We start from the raw sequence: 20,647 nt of genomic DNA, 5'->3' as shown, positions 1-20,647 counted from the left end.
ATGTCTATCTTCATTTTCTGTGAAGCTTGGCCTCGCCAAGGTCATCATGATGCCAATAGAAAACCATTTCATGTATCGTTTGACCACGATTTGTTAAACCATGATATAGCAAAGGCAAATTGGTATATTTAGATTTAGGTGTGGATTAGCAAACCAGTTTTCAAAATAGTAATCGCTGCAGTTGCACACATTTTAGTCATATGATTTATGTTGTGGTTTCCATTATGTACAAGTTAAGTTTCTTTTAAAATCTACATCGTCAAAAAGACATAAGCTGCATCCCAAATTTTACAATTCATGAAGAGAGAATTGAACATTCAATAATGTTATTGTCAAGGACGACTTTCTTTGTAGTCTTGGCGTGGCCGACCAAAAATGACTGGGTGCCCTAGCTGAAATGTAGCCCCTCTAAAAATGATATTTTCAAATATTGTATATTTTGTAAATATTGTATTCTCGGTAAATGAAACACCACGAAACCTTGAATCAATTGATTGCTTCAAGAAGTTACATTTGGCCATCACTGCTCCTTTGGAGAGACAGACAACCTCTGTTGCCAGCTGCTGTAAACACTGTTATCACAAAACTTATTGCTACGTTGCTTCATTTCACACAGCATGTAATGCGGTGCTGTAAATAATCTTCAAAATTCATGTTCTGTGCTAATTATTTTTTCAGTTACTGTTCCAGTTGCTTCATTGATTGCTAGTAGTACTATTTAGTTTGTTGTAATAATTTGTTTCATTTTGAAACTTTGTGTGAATGATTTTTGATTTAATGATCCGCCATTGTTTGTGAAGTTCGATTTTCTGTTTACACACAGCGCCAACTGTTCCTCTCTGCTTAATGAACGCCACAAAACAGCAGGTGGTAAATGGTGGTAAAGTTACTGGGTCAGTTAATACATTGATAGCTGTGAAACCAGGCAGTTAATACCTCCACTCCGATTCAAATCAGTTTATCTTCACACCACCAATATTTTTTTATATGCAAGAAAACATTCGGGAGGTGTATCACGAGTAACCACCCCATCCCGACTATATTTTCCGCCAAAGTAATTTGGCGCCCCCTCCACTACATGCACCGAAGGCAATGGTGTTGCTCGCCTATGCAAGACTCAGTGTCTTGGTGACTATAAAAGAGATGAAGCCATGACAAATAAATGTTTGCCTCTGCTATATTCGATGGTTATCTCATTTATTTATCTTGTCGCACATCATGTACTTGTAACATGAATTTAAAAGATCCCATGGATATAAAATATCTTCGCAAATCTGACTGTCAGGCTTTAGTTAAACTCCCCTCCAAAAAATCCCAATTAAGTTTACCTATAACCTGAACAACCTAATGGTTGACTTATTCTGTTTAAAATGGGGAAGTACAAAATAAACAACTGAGATATGAGGTTGTGCAAGGGTGCACACTTTATCTTGGAATGTAGTTTTGTCCAAAATTGTGTTAAAAGGGAATTTTAGGGTCAAGGCTTCGTCTTGTCACGCTACACCATAATCCAGACAAATAAAGGTGCGACATCGTCTTTAAACAAGAAATGTATGTATTCTGTGTCGTAACTTGAAGACTTTTTTTTTTTTTTTAATCAACTGTAGGTATTTATACGACAAGCTCAAAGCAACCGGCGTGATACATAATTGCAATTCTCAAATGGAACTGGCACACATAAACGGAAAAATACCAAATTATCCAACCAGTGCATAACAGGTTTCATAACATACAAATTGAGACGCAGCTCAACCTGTCATTGGTAGAAAACAGGAAAGTGATTAAAAGAATTTTAACATTCTCCCACATGAATTGTTTCACTTCCATAGCTTCAGTGTACTATTTTCAATAGATTTGACTACAAAGGATAATAGCAAGGGAAATCTCGAAAACATAATTGGAACATTTGTAAGAAATTCTTGACCAAAACAGCCAAATTGAATTTCCTTATTGGAAATGCTCAGGACCTTGAGTAGATTTATCAATTTGGCAAAAAAAAAAAAATAAGGAGCACCAATAATGTTAACTCAACCTGAATGCTTTCAATACATTTTTACATTTAAGAGACACACCAAGTAACACCAAAATCTTTTATATTTAACGTAGCGACACAACAGTAGCACACCAACCAATGGGTATTTTCATATGCTTGTCTCAGAAAATACTTCTGGTATTTTCCGATTCAGTATTACTTTAAAACTTTTGAGAAGTTATTGTGCACAAATGTGGAACAAGAAGTGGTAACACAAGAGTCAATGCATTTGATTGGATAATAATGCATCCGAATGTGCTATATTAGATTCAAATAATATCTAGAAGTATGTTTTGGTAATTCGACTCAATCATACTTATGATTAGCATACAATTGCCTCAAAGTATACAGAATATCAAATTTCACATTTAAAAGCACTGACCTTTTCCTTTATAGAAAAATCACAAATCATCATTACCAAACATATTTGGTAACCATTCAGGTTGTATAAGTAATAAATACATAATACTCGCGTGAATTCCACCTTAGAAAAATAATTTAGGTGATACAATTGACAATAACACTCATTTGGCACCATTGTCTCTGGTGTCATTTAGTATCAGTTCAATTCCTTACCATAAAAAGTAATACGTTTCAAAAATTAAGTTCAAATATTGTGTCATAAGAGTAACACTGCTTTTGGCACTTGTGTATAGCAGGGAAAGTCAATAGTCACATCAGTAAACAATTTTCCAGTGTGTAGGCTGTTCACACTCTTTCTCAGTGTCCCCACAGAAACGGTTATAAGTAGTTTTTGGATTAAAACCAAGTATTTCACGCTCTTCGTGGATACGGAAGGAAAAGGTTGATACTGATGTCCCAATGAAGAATCTATTCAGCAAAAGAAGAAAAAAAAAGAATCAGTGTGCAGCTTGTAATTAAATGTTTCTTCAGCTTCCAAAATGAACATCTGAAAAGTTATAGTCATCAAAAAATAAATAAATAAGGGCAATGATTTACTGAGATTCCATGTAGCAGGCACTAAACTGTGTTCATAGATCAGATATTCATGTTGGGCTGGTTTAGCCTTGCAGCGCAAAACTGATCTGAGTCCTAACCATGTGATCTACTAAACCTTCCTCCTCCTAACGACAATAACCACAAATATTGCTAACACTAGAGCTGGGAATCTTTGGGCACCTAACGATTCGATTACGATTACGATTCAGAGGCTCGGATTCGATTATAAAACGATTATTGATGCACCCCACTCCTTTTTTTTTTTTTTTAATTTGTTTTGTACATTAGTTCCAAAATTGTTCAAAAATCCTCTCAGGCTAAACCAAACTACTATTTCAGTATCAAGTTAACATATAGCAGTAAACAAATATACAAAAATAACAGTAAATAAAAAACTCCAGTCCCCATTCTATATCAGCAGCTTTAAACTACTTTCAATTAATTTAATGTTGTGAATCAACCGTTAAAGTTGTTAAAATTGCTCCTGTTATTCCATAATTTCTCTTTTGTCTACTTTCAACATGTAAAAGTTTTAAAACTATTTTAAAGATAGATTCAAGTCAATATTTTACCGATTTAGGAGTATTTTAGATAAAAAGTTAATTAGGTTCAGCCTTGCAGGGAAGTGTACTGCTTTAAGATGGCGGCCGTTACTAACGCCCGCATCTAGTTTTTTGTAGATGTGCTGGTAACGATACCGAAGCTATAATGCATCTAGTCCTATATAAATGATATCTACCGTAACATAATGTGGCTTGTAGCAGCTTTTCGGCAGCAGTCAGGTGTGTTGTTGTTTTTTTTTATCTCGTGGCATGAGTTGAGCTAGAGCCGTGAGTTGAGCATTGGCGTTACCCGAGGGGCCGGGTAATGAGAAGCATGATGTTTAGCTACTCTCGCTCCGTCCCTAATTGCGTACCGAAGACCGCGCGGCGCGCTGAGTGTGTCGTACTTCTGCTTTACTTGGCATATATCAATAATCGGAATTTGGATGTTTGTGAATCGTTCTCGAATCTTCCACGGCCGAATCGCGAATAATCTAAGAATCGGAAATTTTGCACACCTCTAGTTAACACACATCTCATTTTTAATCTAATTTGGGGTAGAAGCTTCAATTATTGAAGTGACATTCCAGCAGTACAGCATTTTTTATATATGGAAAAAAGGCATGGCTAAGATGAGAACGGAAGTAGTTTATAATCAGGGGTGCACATAATTTTTTTGCCCAGGTTCTCAGAGGAGGACCTGGAGATGTGACTTGGTCCTCATTGAGCTTGAGAGCCGACCCGCCTGATGCGATAAATTTATGACAAGCTTTACTTAGAGCCAATTAACTTGAATTAATTATATTAACAATTAATGCTTGATTAACATCAACTGGCACAACAAAATTGCCATTACTTTGAAGTGAAATGTAAAGAAATAAAAAGCACCAATTCAAAATAAAGGGCATTATGCGGCTCCCACATTAACTCCAACCCTTTTTAAAAGTGGGATGTCCTCCTCATAAGACCTTATTGAACGTGCATGTTTAGCTTTGTAAAATGCGAGCAAAAACACGTTTGTCAGTGCATGTCGCTGTTCATTACCTTTATTCCGCCACTTGTCCATAGGGCGAGCGGGGTCCTGTTTGACATCGATAGTTTGCTTAATTGCCACATACTCTGTTTTTTTCGTGCTTTTCAAAGTTTGGATGGCTGAAATTCTTTGACCCTACATAAAATGCGCTTCTCTTATCGGCGACATTGGGATTCTCACAGCGCATTTTGTACCGCATTTCCGTGCGAGCATCATTTGCTTCTAGCCATGGTACCTCCTACTTTTCAGCAAAAGTCCTTTTTTTTCGGTAGCTCCGGTGACGTCTCTGTCGTCTGTCTGTCTTTTGACGGGGGTGGGGGAACACGGAAGTAATTACTCAGTGTGGCCTGCCTCTTTGACATTTTGAGAAGTTATTTTCTCGTGTCCCCCGCAAATACGGTGGTCAGCCATCGGTACGCAAAAGCGTATGGAAGTCGTTGAGGGCCAGCGCGTTTGTCTACGTCCGGTACGCATGCGCGCATGCGGACCACTTATGTGCACCCCTGTTTATAATACAAATGTCAGTGTTGACGACTGGTTATTAGTGAATGTTGTGGGTCACGTTTCTTTTTTTAAACGGTGACTAACAAGTTTTAATTATCATAAGAGTGGAATCACATTAACAGTTCCGCCCTAACATCAAAGGCGTTACATTTACTTCGATAATTTTTTTTTTTTTTTTTTTTTTTTTTTTAAACCAGTCCTGTTCAGCTGTTTGACACAGAGAATGGAAGTCTAAGTGCCCGGATAGTCTGAACAGTTTTAATGTTTCACATTGAGAGTCTGACATACTCCCACTGTGATCATTCAACATACCTCGTTTATTATGACAAAGCAGCGAACAGGAAGGGTTTATGGGGGAACAAAAGAAAAGAAACACAAGAGAAGAAAGAAAAGAAACACAAACAACAACAAGAAATACATTGAACGCCTAACTACACTAACTACTAATATGTTGGTGCTATCGTCAGCTGAATGTATTCCCGGTTGACACCATGTGGGGGGACTGTTGACCAGGGAAAGAGGGGGAAGGGGGTGGGGGAGTCAATAAGCTTAGTGATTGAAAGGGGTAGAGTGTACACAAATCAGCTCTGTGATCTAGAACCCAGTAATCGTGTGAATCCCTTGTGAGTGTAAGCCCGTTGGCAACCAACCCTACGCCGCCCCATCGCCAATCCTGGCACCGGGACCCCCCACCCGAGTGCGCCCAATCACATCCAGCAGCACGTGAGCCCCACCGGACACGCAACAGCCACGCAGACGAGTGGAGACGGGCGCCGACACAGGGCCATGGCCCCCACCCGGCCAGCCCCTCCGGCAGTCCATCCCTCCTCCTGCAGCCCAGCAAAGGAGCCCTTGCCCCCCCCCCTCGGAATCCAGGGTGGTCCCCCGGGCCACCCGCGCACCCATCAACCGGCCTTCAGGGATAGCAAGAGGGGACGCACCACCAACCCCGCGCCCGTCCCCAACCCCGTCCGGCCACCCAGGCCACAAGCCACAGCCCCCCAGCCAGCACGGCAAACCAAGGGGCCCCCAGCGGCCCACCAAGCCCAGGGCAGGGCAGGGTCCCCCACCAAAGCAGGCAACATCCAGCCGATACACCACCGCTCAGCCAGCGACCCGCGGCGGAGCACAGGCCAGATACCCAGTTAGAGAAGAGAGGGGAAGGCGAAGGCAGGAGAATGCCGAGAAGCCGCCGTGGGGCGACGCGAGACCGGAGCCCCGACCTCCTCCCACTCCCGCGGCCGGCAGCACAGGCAGAGAGGAGGGCACGCCCCATAGAAAAAAAGTGTGGGACCCACCTACCACTAGAGGTGTGCAAAATTTCCGATTCTTAGATTATTCGCGATTCGGCCGTGGAAGATTCGAGAACGATTCACAAACATCCAAATTCCGATTATTGAAATATGCCAAGTAAAGCGGAAGTACAACACACTCAGCGCGCCGCGCGGTCACTGAGCAACGGAGCGAGAGTAGCTAAACATCATGCTTCTCATTACCCGGCCCCTCGGGTAATGCCAATGCTCAACTCACGGCTCTAGCTCAACTCATGCCACGAGATAAAAAAACACAACAACATACCTGAAGCTGCTATAAAAGTACGTCATCCACATAATGTTACGGTAGATATCATTTATATAAGACTAGATGCACTGCGGTAGCGGTAGCGTTTGCAGCACATCTACAAAAAGCTAGATGCAGACGTAGTAAACGGCCGCCATCTTAAAGCAGTACACTTCTCTGCAAGGCTGTTGTAGCGAACCTTCCAAGCAAACCTAATTAACTTTTTATCTAAAATACTCCTAAATCGGTAAAATATTGACTTGAATCTATCTTTAAAATAGTTTTAAAACTTTCACATGTCGAAAGTTGACAAAAGGGAAATTATGGATTAACGGGAGCAATTTTAACAACTTTACCGGTTGATTCACAACATTAAATTAATTGAATGTAGTTTAAAGCTGCTGATACAGAATGGGGACTGGAGTTTTTTATTTACTGTTATTTTTGTATATTTGTTTACTGCTATATGTTAACTTGATACTGAAATAGTAGTTTGGTTTAGCCTGAGAGTATTTTTGAACAATTTTGGAACAAATGTAAAAAATATTTAAAAAAAAAAAAAAAAAAAAAAAAAAAAAAAAAAAAAGGGGGGGTGCATCAATAATCGTTTTAGAATCGAATCGGACCATCTGAATCGTAATCGTAATCGAATCGTTAGGTGCCCAAAGATTCCCAGCTCTACCTACCACCCTATTACTGTGGCTGCCAGGTTCCCGGCTGGCAGCCATTACTTGAGTAACATTTGAAAAATGTACTTCTAAGAGTAGTTTTACTAGGCCACACTTTTTACTTTTACTTGAGTAGATTTGTAAAGAAGAAACGCTACTCTTACTCTGCTTCTTTGGGATACACTAGTTGTAACATTTTTCCTCTTTATTCAACATATTAGATTTTACTTTTTTTTTTTTTTGCCAGATGCCAACAGTGGCTCAACAAGTTTCACCAATGAGATGTCGCAACAATAATCATGACTCAATAATACCAATCAGACTCAGGCTTGCAATTCTATGATCACGCCAGCCTGTTAACTCAAGTGGCATCTTTAAAGCATCAAAGAAAATTAAGCAGTTGACATAGAGCGCTGCCGTCAACATGACTCGAAAGGAAAGATAGACCGATTATCATCGCCGTTATTTGGAAATTTGACGTATATCGGTATTGGCCTTTTTTTTTTTAAATCCAACTGCCGATATGAAAAAAATCAATTAAAAACTGTGTTGTTTTGGCTCAGATGCAGCTGTGCCTCTCTCTCCTGCCTGCCGTCTCCTGCACTAGTATTCAACCCGTCCACTAATTGGTTAAATGGTAATGATAAATGGATACACTTGAATTGCGCATTTCCACCTTTTTAAGGCTCTCAAAGCGCTTCGCACTACAAGTATATACTCATCTACAAGTGGATGCAGGAGCAACGTGGGGTTTAGTATCTTGCTCAAGGATACTTAGACTAGGATCAGGACGGAGAATCGAACCCACAACCTCTGGGTTGGGGAACGACTACTCTACCACTGAACGACGCCAGCCCCTAATATTAGCTAATACTAGTATTTTCTATTTGTGTGATTCAATAAACAAGCTTTAGGCATTTCAACAAAGTTCAGTGTTTGCATTATTCAATTTTTTTACACCATTTTTTACTTTTTACTGTAAATTAATATTAATAATAATATTAGCTCCAAAAAACTTACCAGCCTCTCTAACTACTAATAATCACTATCAGTCCTGAAAAAACGATCTCTACCTTAAATTTCAACCTCTCGGCCAGTTTTTATTTGGCACCGATTGACTACGTAAAATCCGGAGGTATGATCCTTTTAGATTCAGAAAAGCAAATATGTTTTCTCTACTAGAGGGCACTCATGTCCTTTGGACGAATAATGCTTCATTACTCATTATTTCTCTCGCCGGACTTCAACGATTTTTTTGTATTTCTTTGGCTTCATTTAGTTATGTAATAGGTTATAGTACAGTCTTTTAACAGTTTATTTAGATAATTTTGTGCTGGGGAAAAAAAAGTACCATTCTTTAAAAAAGAACAAAAAAAAAACATTGTAAGCAGTTACTCACAATGCTACCCATAACATTAGCATTATTTTCTCCAAATACTTTATTACTTGTAATTGAGTACATTTTTTGGATGATTACTTTAACTTTTACTTGAGTATTATTATTTTGAAGTACTGCTACTCTTACTTGAGTAAAATTTTTGGCTACTCTACCCACCTCTAATTAAGCAGAACATTGCCAAAGGTATGCAATGCTAAGCTATATACAGCTTTGTGCCAAATTCCCCTAACCCACATGATGAAAACTGCAAGAAAGCTAGAAGAGTGGTGGCGATACTCTTCCTTTTCCAAAACAGCTGAAAAATGCAGTATGACAGTTCATATTTATTATGTTACATTGTTGAACTGTTAAAATGATCATTTAAGGATTGAACTTACATACATATTGACTACATATGTCCCGCTAACATAATTTTGCATGTGAGTCCCAATCACCAGATTTTGAGGATCAGATCCGTTATACCTGTATTATTTTTTGAAACATCCTTAAGCATTATCGTTAATTATAGTTATCAATAATAATACCGTAATTTCCGGAATATAAGGCGCACCCATGTATAACACGCACCCCAAATTTACTTGTAAAATCTAGGGAAAATTATTATACCCGTGTATAAGGCGCACCCTAATTTTAGCACCAATAAATAGAAGAATACAAGAAAACAGAGCTCGTGTACAGATACAGAAATGTCTTTTTACTGACTGGTGAAACACAGCACAAGCATAGCACATTGGTAGTTCAAACATTACCGTAAACGTAAACTGACAATATGTACGGTAATAATATGATCTGACAACTTCTCCAACTTACCAGAATCCAGGAGACAACAAAACAGATGTGACTTTTCTTTTAAAGGATGCTGTATAACTTGCTCGTTTCATCATGATGAATAAATGTTTCTTCCATGGATTGATACGGTGAAATAAAAGTGAGGACTGAAGTCGGAAATCGGAAAGAGCACATCGCTGTAGACCGTAACAAGTGGAACTATTGTTATTTGGATTTGAATTTCCCGAGGGACAGATATAGCTGACGGACACAGGAAGTCTGTGTTGTGTTACGTTTGTTATGGTCGGAGTTGCCGAGTTGCAATAAACGTTGACTCAAATGAGTTCAAGAAACAAAATTCTGTGCTTTATGAAGAGTGAAAAAAAGCAGAATTTAACACAGACGAAATCATTCGACCAATCAGGGTGAAGTATTACTGAAACAAAATGGTGACGTCATGTACCGTAAAGGTTGGCAACCTTGAACCTTGCAACCTTTCGCCACATTTCAGGCTTCAAACATAAAGATATAAAATTTTAATTTTTTGTCAAGAATCAACAACAAGTGGGACACAATCGTGAAGTGGAACAAAATTTATTGGATAATTTAAACTTTTTTAACAAATAAAAAACTGAAAAGTGGGGCGTGCAATATTATTCGGTCCCCTTGCGTTAATACTTTGTAGCGCCACCTTTTGCTCCAATTACAGCTGCAAGTCGCTTGGGGTATGTTTCTATCAGTTTTGCACATCGAGAGACTGACATTCTTGCCCATTCTTCCTTGCAAAACAGCTCGAGCTCAGTGAGGTTGGATGGAGAGTGTTTGTGAACAGCAGTCTTCAGCTCTTTCCACAGATTCTCGATTGGATTCAGGTCTGGACTTTGACTTGGCCATTCTAACACCTGGATACGTTTATTTTTTAACCATTCCATTGTAGATTTGGCTTTATGTTTTGGATCATTGTCCTGTTGGAAGATAAATCTCCGTCCCAGTCTCAGGTCTTGTGCAGATACCAACAGGTTTTCTTCCAGAATGTTCCTGTATTTGGCTGCATCCATCTTCCCGTCAATTTTAACCATCTTCCCTGTCCCTGCTGAAGAAAAGCAGGCCCAAACCATGATGCTGCCACCACCATGTTTGACAGTGGGGATGGTGTGTTCAGGGTGATGAGCTGTGTTGCTTTTACGCCAAACATATCGTTTTGCATTGTGGCCAAAAAGTTCAATTTTGGTTTCATCTGACCAGAGCACCTTCTTCCACATGTTTGGTGTGTCTCCCAGGTGGCTTGTGGCAAACTTTAAACGAGACTTTTTATGGATATCTTTGAGAAATGGCTTTCTTCTTGCCACTCTTCCATAAAGGCCAGATTTGTGCAGTGTACGACTGATTGTTGTCCTATAGACAGACTCTCCCACCTCAGCTGTAGATCTCTGCAGTTCATCCAGAGTGATCATGGGCCTCTTGGCTGCATCTCTGATCAGTTTTCTCCTTGTTTGAGAAGAAAGTTTGGAAGGACGGCCGGGTCTTGGTAGATTTGCAGTGGTCTGATGCTCCTTCCATTTCAATATGATGGCTTGCACAGTGCTCCTTGAGATGTTTAAAGCTTGGGAAATCTTTTTGTATCCAAATTCGGCTTTAAACTTCTCCACAACAGTATCTCGGACCTGCCTGGTGTGTTCCTTGGTTTTCATAATGCTCTCTGCACATTAAACAGAACCCTGAGACTATCACAGAGCAGGTGCATTTATGCGGAGACTTGATTACACACAGGTGGATTCTATTTATCATCATCGGTCATTTAGGACAACATTGGATCATTCAGAGATCCTCACTGAACTTCTGGAGTGAGTTTGCTGCACTGAAAGTAAAGGGGCCGAATAATATTGCACGCCCCACTTTTCAGTTTTTTATTTGTTAAAAAATTTAAATTATCCAATAAATGTTGTTCCACTTCACGATTGTGTCCCACTTGTTGTTGATTCTTGACAAAAAAATTAAATTTCATATCTTTATGTTTGAAGCCTGAAATGTGGCGAAAGGTTGCAAGATTCAAGGGGGCCGAATACTTTTGCAAGGCACTGTATGTATATATTTCTGTCTCCATCCCTGTACCCATGTATAATGCGGACCATGAGTTTACAAGTTGATTTTGGGAAAAAAAAGGGTGCGTTATATTCAGGAAATTACAGTACTACTACTACTAATATTTTGTTGCTTGTCGACCTCAACTCATTAACGGCCATTGACAGTTCTAGACATCAAATCTATTTCAAATGGGAAGGCTGACATTGAGTGATCATGTTTCACTGCCACCGACAGCGACAGTGCCAACCATTCAGTCAAATTGGATTAGACATCTGATCCGCGAACACCCCAGTCAAATTGGATTAAACGTCTATCGCTGCCAATGGCAACCAATAACTTCACACTTAAAAATAAATATAAATAAATACATTTTTAAAACCTGATCTTTTTTACCCGATTCCGATCCTCTGAAAATGATGTGAACGCAACCAATTTCCTATCGTGTAATCGGATCTGAGACATCCCTAATTTGATGACAATGACAAAATTACTACAGTATCCAGCTCATTGCTACTGGTCATCAATTTACCTTGCATGGGCACAAATCCACTGATCAATGATTGCCACTCCTCCATCTTTAAAAAGCTCCAGGTCCTCTGTGGACGGTTCAAATCGCACCATCTCAGGCAACAACGTCTTTAGCTCCTTCAGTTCTGTTGGATGTCATAGGTGCTTAAAGATTTTGGAATTCATTAACATTTGCTTGTTTACAATATTAAATGCAAATAAAGACAATCCTGTTCACTCTGTTGCATCTTAACACTGAACATCTTAATATTGAATGTGTTGGGAAGTCATCACCTTCTTCATCAGCATCAGTTGCAACAAAGACTTTATCCAGTTTGTGCTTTTTCATCAGGTTACGTATTTTTTTCACCGCCCCCTTAAGGCTGGGTACATCCTCTCTGTGGCCCCAGATGAAATCTTTTCGTCGCAAGTGGACACCCAAATATGGACCCCCTGTGGCAGAGCCCAGCTTGGCCTGAGGAGGAAATGGTAGAATTGTAAATTGTAATATTCTACCATTCTCTTAAGGCTTTACCAGTTAAATTAGTTGTACACAATGAAAAAACATTGACTACAAATCGCCTGGATATTGAGTCATTGGAGTTCATCTGTTTACATTGCAGTGAATTATGAAGTAGATTGCCACAAGAAATTAATATTCTAATTTAAAGTATAGATCTGTATAACAATTGTTTTCCCTCTCAGAATTCAGGGGTAGACCAGCATCAGGGAAGACATTGTGTTTGACTTTGGAGCGTATGCTGAGACTGCTGACTCACCTTCATGCGAGTCCAGTCTTCATTGTAAACAGTTTGGTCGCCATCATCTGTCGAATTGAGGTACTTTGCTCTGAACTCGTCTCCTATAAGGCGCAGGTGCTTGGCAAACACCATACTGCGGCGGCTCTGTGTTAAAAAGAGAATACAAAAAATATTATTTGTATCAATGTAGATTAAAAAAAAAAAATACCACCAGGGTGGCGAATGAAAATCTACTGAGGCTAAACTACTGTCTGACAGCCTTAGTTTTGAATAAGATATCAACAATAACAATAACAAAGCAAAACAAATCTAAATTAAAAATAAATTATAAATAAAATTATAAATAAATAAATAAATAAACATGTGGCAACATATGTCATGCTCGTGTGAAATTAAACATGTTTTACTGACATTCCAGTAATCCTTCCCAGCATAGTGATCATGGAGAAGAGTCTCTGCTCGGTCAAGCATTACTGAACTGCAGATAAAAGGAAAAGAAAAAAAACTGAGAGGTTAGATGACTTACCACTGCCTCCAGCATGATCATCTATCTAGATAACACGATTAATTACTTACAAAATATCACACAATTGAGAATAGTTTTTCAACTTATCAATGTACATGATAAAGTATATTTTCATTGTTTTATCAAATAGCAATCCTCATTAATTTTCCACAATCTAAAACTTTTGAACTATTCAGTCTTATTTGTAATGTTTTATAAGATACAGATTCATCATGCCCTACCTGACTGCCGTTACAAGAGTTATAGTCAAATTGATCTTGACACTGTCAATCATGTATGATAGTGTGTAACTGCACCGCATTATGTAAATGTGCCTCTGTGGTCTATTGTTTTTCTACATATACAACCCCTAGCAAAAAGTATGGAATCACCAGTCTGAGACGAGCACTCACTCAGACATTTTATTATGTAGAACGGACTAAGATAAAAAGCTTGAAAAAATAATGAATTAGTTCAAAAGTGCAACTCTTTAGCATTCAGAAACACTAAAAGAAATTAATAAAAAAAACATTGCGGTGGTCAGTAAAATTTATAGAGCAAGCGCAGGGACATAAATATAGAATCACTCCATTCTGAGGATTAAAAATATGGAATCACTCCATTTTGAGTAGAAAATACAGACACACTCAGTCAATTTAACTTTCCTTAATTGGGCCCCTGCCTCAGATTAGATCTTCTCGTTAGTCAGCTGTTAAAAACAGTGCAGCTATCACACCTTGGTGGGCTTCTCGACCAAGTGAGACAAGAATCATGGCTCAAACAAAAGAGATGTCTCTTGAGACCAAGGAGAGGATTATCAAACTTCTTAAAGAAGATAACGCTACACGTATGGTTGCCAAAGATGTGGGCTGTTCACAGTCAACTGCATCTAAAATCTGAACCAAGTACAAACAGAATGGCAAGGTTGTTACAGAGTACTGGTAGACATCCAAACGACATGACAAAAACTAAAGGCCATATGTCTTGAAAACAGAAGATGCACAACAAGACGAATGAAGAAGAAATGGGAGGAAGCTGGAATCAAGGTATGTGACAGAACTGTGCAAAATCGCCGAAAGGAAATGGGATTTTCATACAGGAAAGCTAAAAGGAAACCATCATTAACACTTCAACAGAAAAGAATAAGACTGCAATGGGCTAAGGAGAGGCAAACATGGGCAGTGAATGACTGGATGAAGGTTATTTGCAGTGATGAGACAAGAATCTGCATTGGACAAGGTGATGATGCTGGAACTTTTGTTTGGTTCCATTCGAGTGAGATTTACAAAGCTGACTGCCTGAAAAAACATCAAAATTCCCCAAGTCCTTGATGATATGGGGCTGCATGTCAGGCAAAGGCACTGGGGAGATGGCTGCGGTTAAAGGGCAACTGAAGACCTTTCCGGATTTTGGTGTAATTTTATGAATATAAACTTTGGACGAGTTCGTCAAAACAACCATGACATTATCAACACGTAATTGTAAGGATAATTTGCGTTTTTTTTAGTTTTTTTTGCACTCCGTTAATGGTCCCTTCGCAAACCCGGAAGTGTGACATAGGCAACAGAAGACTACCCACAGCTAGCATAGCAGCAACAACGATGTCAGTGATATTTCCACCAAAGGTAACCATTCAGGATCGCTCTTTCGTGACGCTACCGATGGCAAAGGCTCCCAGGAAAGATGAACTACAATTAATCCCTACATGTTTGAACCTGAGGCGTCAGATGACGGCGATTTACTTGACACAGCAGATGGCGTCATGACGCCAATTGACAGCTCGACACTTCACGAACGGGAGAGTGAGTGGTAAATCCAGCATCGTGATTTTTTTTATTAGAATGCGATTACATGGTTGTATATTTTTCCATGCTCTACACATAGCTAAAACTGGATATTAGGTAATGGGACAGCTCCTACCGATCTAAATATGATAAAGCTAGCTCAAATGTGGCTAAATGAATGCTCTACACATAGCTAAAACTGGATATTAGGTAATGGGACAGCTCCTACCGATCTAAATATGATAAAGCTAGCCCAAATGTGGCTAAATGAATGCTCTACACATAGCTAAAACTGGATATTAGGTAATAGGACAGCTCCTACCGATCTAAATATGATAAAGCTAGCCCAAATGTGGCTAAATGAATAATATGTTATTGATATTTCAAAATAAATGACAAAACCATTTTATTTTCCAGGTGTTGCTGTAAACCGTCTAGTAATTACCCTTCCAAGAGTATGCCTGTGTCATCAGGAGATCCCAGACGTGAGAGCCAAACTTGAGGAGGCTGAAGCACTGACAGGGGCGTGAATTATAAAACCATTAATTGTTAACAACATTGACACATTTTGTTGACTGTTTAATGTATTCTATTGGTATATAATATAATGTAATTATATTCCATTCTGAAAAAATATTCAATAGGCCACAATAAGAAATGATACCAGATTTATGTTGAATCAGCATTAGCTTTCGTTGTCAGATTGTGACACATCATATGTTATACCAAGCACACAATGGCACACATCAAAGAGCATAATTTTAGTAAGCAACACAAAGTTAGGATAGCAATGGACTAGGGCAACATTGAAAAATGATAATGGCAGTGGGAAATATGTACTCTTTTCTGTAGCATGAAGTGTTCTCTATACAAAGATAATGCATTATCATTAAAATATGAAGGTAACTAGATTTTTCTTTTAAAAAATGTGTACTGTATATATGACTAGTTTATGATTTCATGTCATCAAAATTTGCTACATTTATTTCTCCTAAATCATCGTCATCTGATGTCGCAGACGGAAGAAATTCAGCATCTGGTAGGCCTCATAGGATCTCTTCAGTCGTCATCGCTGGACACCGCATCACTTGGGTCATATGACTCGACCCACTCTCTCTTGATTTTGGGAAACTGGGTGGCAACTGACTTGCAACGCTTTTTTCATCGTGTTGAGGGTTTCCGCCACTTAATTTTTTATGTTTGGCTTCCTGGAGAAAAAAAAAAAAATCACAGCAGCATGAACATATTGGATGAATCCTAATTTCAATTTAATAATTTCTTGGTGATCAAATAATAATGCCCCAGTCATAGCAGCATCTATTTGATATAAAAAAACAACAAGCCAAGGACCTATTTGGTGCTGGGGACATTTGAATTTACATAACACCTATTGATATAGTAATAAAATCACATGAGTAGACGACATGTCAGCCAACCTATCTACTTATCACAGGCCAACAGCAAAAAAAAAAAAAATGTCGCACTTCAACAAACAGGCAGTAGGAGTCCCCCTCGTTTATCAAAAAAAGCCATTAATGTTCTACTTACGTCTTTGTAAAACCAAGGTTGCATTGTTGTAGGTTTTCAAAGCTGTCGTGGCTGAAATGATGAAAACAATGAGCCGATTGGGGACCTGTATGCATGCTAACAAAAACGGTCCAAACCTTTGCAGGAGAAGTTGTTTTGGGACCACTCCTAGAGTCTCGAATCTTCCTGTGAGTAATTCATCGCTACACATCGAGATGGCATGACAAATCCCGCGAGTAAAACCCAGAAAATGTTTGCAATATATGGCGAGGATAGCGTGGTGCTATATTTCTGCGTTCAGAGTGGTGGCGAGGCTTCCTGGAAGTTACGTCATGAGGTAGGGGTCGGCAGGACGGCGCGTCCCTCGTTGCTATGGTGTTGCTATGGCCATAACTCAAAAACTACACGGTCAATTATTTATTTATTTTTTTTTATGTGACTTTTTGAGAGAGCGAATGACGCATTTAATACAATTCAACTGAGTAAAACACTTAAGAGCGAAATCTGAAAAGCTCTTCAGTTGCCCTTTAATGCGGTTAAATCATCAATAAATGCACAAGTTTACATTGAAATTTTAGACAGCTTTCTTATCCCTTCAATTGAAAATATGTTTGGGGATAATGAAATAATTTTCCAAGATGACAATGCATCATGCCACAGAGCTAAAACTGTTGAAGTATTCTTTGGAGAAAGACTCATCCAGTCAATGTCATGGCCTGCAAATAGCCCAGATCTCAACCCTATTGAAAACCTGTGGTGAAAATTGATAAAAAATGGTCCACAGCAAGGCTTCGACCTGCAAGGATGATCCGGCAACTGCAATCAAGAGAGTTGGCACCAAATTGATGAAGAATACTGTTTGTCACTCAAGTCCATGCCTCAGAGACTCCAAGCTGTCATAAAAGCCAGAGGTGGTGCAACTAAATACTAGATATATGTTTTGATTGTTATTTCTTTGTTTGTTTCTCATGATTCCATTTCCTCAGAATGGAGTGATTCCATATTTATTTCCCTACATTTGCTCTATAAAAGTCACATTTACTGACCATTTTATTCATTTCTTTTAGTGTTCTGAATGCTAAGGAGTTGCACTTTTGAACCAATTCATTATTTTTTTCAAGCTTTTTATCTGAGTTTGTTCAACATAATATCATGTCTGAGTGAGTGGTCGTCCGAGACTGGTGATTCCATACTTTTTGCAAGGAGTTGTATAAGCATGAGCGTATTATCTTTCTCAGAAGACTCACGTCACTGTAATGTTCTTCTGAAGAACAGGAACCATGATGGAGGCGTGACCTTGGGCTGACAGACAAGTTATGTTTCGTGCTCTTGTCTCTTCAAAGCCCCAAAACCACCCTCTTGGAAACAGACAAACAACAAACAAAAGAACGATAGGTAAGCAGTAGTACAGGACTGAACTTGGCAAACCTGAAAATCATATTTTAGGCAAAATTTTAAATAATTTTGTGAGTGGTCTGTATTACCTGTAGTAGCCTTGTTTATCTTTGTTGTACATCAGTTTCTCAATGCAAGGCCGCTCATCAACCTTTTCCTCCCATTTTCCATCAGTCCATCCCTCTGCATAATTTTGCAGGACCACAACCTGATCAATGAATGGACCTCCATTTTCTAGAAACAAAAGTGGGAGAAAGTGAAGAGTGTTGACACATGTAAAGAGGGTAGCAGCGGCAATTTAAATAATTCACACTATACAAAAACAGCTCACCAGCAATGTATTCCTCATACTCTATCACGGGAACATTGGCCTGTAGGTTGGTAAGGCTGAAAAATTCTCCCCAAGGGATTCGGGTCTGATGAAGGTTGGGGCTCTGCCAGTGATATAGGCGACCCCAGGGGGGAAGCACAAGTACCCAGTCATCACCATTCTTCCTCAGAGATTTGACCAGGGATGCTATGCGTATATAAACATCTCGCCGCAGGTTGAAACCCTCCGGAGGGTTTACATCGTACAGAAGATATCTTGGATAAAGTAAAACAAGAACGACCAGGCTAGATTATTATATCTCCCTTGTTGCATTTAATAGTTCAATCATGGTTTCATCTCCTTGATACTAATTTAGGAAAATATAAATTAAACGTCTATTTATGGCCAATACAACTAGCGTTCATTATTGTCGTACTACAGTTGATTCAATTGATTTGTTTTGTATCGTGAAAGAGGAACTTAATTAGGAAGTCACCGTATTTCCAGTGCAATATGGACTACCTTTATGCTAATCATTTTCTATACAGGCTAACATGTTACAGCTTCTCACACATTATACTGAGACAAAGCCACTTGAGTGGGAGCGATTATATCACATCATAATGTTCTAACATTCATGACCATGACGCCAAATTTCTGTTACACAGGGAAAGGATTGGATCAGAACTTTAAAACTCCGCTATATGTTGTGAAGCTGAGTTATGCGATAAATCATTCTACATACGAATTTTCCAACGGCCCGCAGCCATAGCTGCATCATTTAGATATGAAATCAGGGGGTGGTTATGTGTCACTTCAATCGGTGGTTACCTTACGCAAAGCTTCAAAAAGTTTCCAAATGAATTACTGCAGCCACGATAGCATAGTGCAGCTAGCCTAATTTAACAGGATAATATGCTCACCGTAAGTCCCTAGCGGCGGCCATGGGTACAGTAGTCGTGTGGCTCGCACTAAATGCATCCTCGCTTTTTACAACGTCCAAGCCTGCAAATGCAATTATAATAGAAACACACAAAACGCCACTGGAATACGTTGTTTCTGAAGCAGCAAATAAAATACGCGTTCTCATGAACGCCATATTTCCTCTAAGCCACGTACTTCCGGAAGTCGAAAGAGCGTTTGTGTCGTTGCCTAGGCAACCATTGACATCCAGCTAGTTATCCTTTAAGCACACCTTACATTAGATCAGTGGTTCTTAACCTTGCTAAAGGTACCGAACCCCATTCGTTTCACATGTGGATTCACCGAACCCTTCAGAATTAGATAATAAAGCAATTTTTATCAAATTCAAAACCGATATGTCTAAGCTAGCAAGACAATAAATTAGCTAATTCCCATTCAAAATTCTTCATTTTGACAGCATGTTTTATAAAGCGGTCAAAATTTGAGACAACGCTGCCCATTGGTCTGTTGTATTCCCTCTTACCAAGTTCGAGTCAACCTTCCACTGAGGAAACCAGTTCCTCCTCCCATCAGATAGAAGGACAGGCAGTTAAAAGAAATGGATTAAGCCTGTAAATTGGGAGCAAACCAGTCCAAAACTTGGTCAAAAAAGCCACTTTGCCAAGATTTAATCAGCGTTTGAAAATAGGTCTCTGCATTTCTTTACCTTCACGAAACCACTGCATTAGATTTATTGCCATTCTGATTTAAAAACTGATACATAGTAAGGCATGCAGTGTATTTAAAACGTTTCACTGTCAGTATATGACAAATATAACTTTAATACTCTACTTGTTGGCTGCGATTGGCCAGCAGCCGATTCAGGATGTACCCCACCTACTGCCTATAGTTAGCTGGGATATGCTCCAGCACCCCTGTGACTCTCTTGAGGATAAGCGTCTGGGAAACTGTATGAATGAATGCCTACAGCTAGGGCTGCAGCTTTTGAATATATTAGTAATCGAGTATTCTACAAAAATTTCATCAATTAATCGAATAATTGTTTTTTTTTTGTGGGGGGGGGGGGGGGGGTTGTAGGTAAACAGCAATTTTAAATGTAAATGAGAAAACAAGACATTTCACCTAATATTGAACCATTTTTAGACAGTCAATGTCTTTATTTTAGCTTTACAAAGTGGAAAACAGACAGCAATTCTCACTCAGATATGACTAGAAAAAACAACAAATTCATTGCTTTCACTCAAAAAACCAAAGATCTTTAAAAAAAAAAAAAAAAAAATCTTATTTCTTACCTAAAAAATAACTTAAAAGTTAGGTGTGTTTCCCAAGTGTTTCAATTGAATTTCCATTTTTGTTAAGCTATTTTTAAGTTCTATTTGTTTT

At 39.0% G+C, this 20,647-nt stretch overlaps 1 protein-coding gene across 1 annotated transcript; it reads right to left on the bottom strand.

Moving 5' to 3' along the window:
• Positions 1–1,256: 1,256 nt before the first annotated feature.
• Positions 1,257–19,449, bottom strand: LOC130927425 (GDP-fucose protein O-fucosyltransferase 2-like). Its single transcript, XM_057853242.1, has 9 exons — positions 19,264–19,449; positions 18,362–18,615; positions 18,120–18,264; positions 17,883–17,993; positions 13,231–13,297; positions 12,838–12,963; positions 12,353–12,533; positions 12,081–12,204; positions 1,257–2,863 (listed from the first exon to the last, which is right to left on the bottom strand). The coding sequence occupies exons 1-9, from the start codon at positions 19,437–19,439 to the stop codon at positions 2,710–2,712; spliced, it is 1,338 nt and encodes a 445-aa protein (XP_057709225.1). The 5' UTR covers positions 19,440–19,449; the 3' UTR covers positions 1,257–2,709.
• Between the last annotated feature and the right edge of the window lie 1,198 nt (positions 19,450–20,647).

This window comes from Corythoichthys intestinalis, chromosome 12, assembly GCF_030265065.1.
Source record: "Corythoichthys intestinalis isolate RoL2023-P3 chromosome 12, ASM3026506v1, whole genome shotgun sequence".
Classification (NCBI taxonomy): Eukaryota; Metazoa; Chordata; class Actinopteri; order Syngnathiformes; family Syngnathidae; genus Corythoichthys; species Corythoichthys intestinalis.
Note: the sequence above shows the minus strand (reverse complement) of the source record. Positions and strands in the feature narration are given on the sequence as shown.

Excerpts from the sequence above, each read along its gene's own strand:
- LOC130927425 (XM_057853242.1), bottom strand. The coding sequence starts at position 19,439 with ATGGCGTTCATGAGAACGCGTATTTTATTTGCTGCTTCAGAAACAACG. Across the intron at positions 18,616-19,263 it reads GCCGCCGCTAGGGACTTACG|ATATCTTCTGTACGATGTAA; the intron begins GTGAGCATATTA and ends ACTTTATCCAAG. Across the intron at positions 12,964-13,230 it reads CTGGGAAGGATTACTGGAAT|AGCCGCCGCAGTATGGTGTT; the intron begins GTCAGTAAAACA and ends TTTTTAACACAG.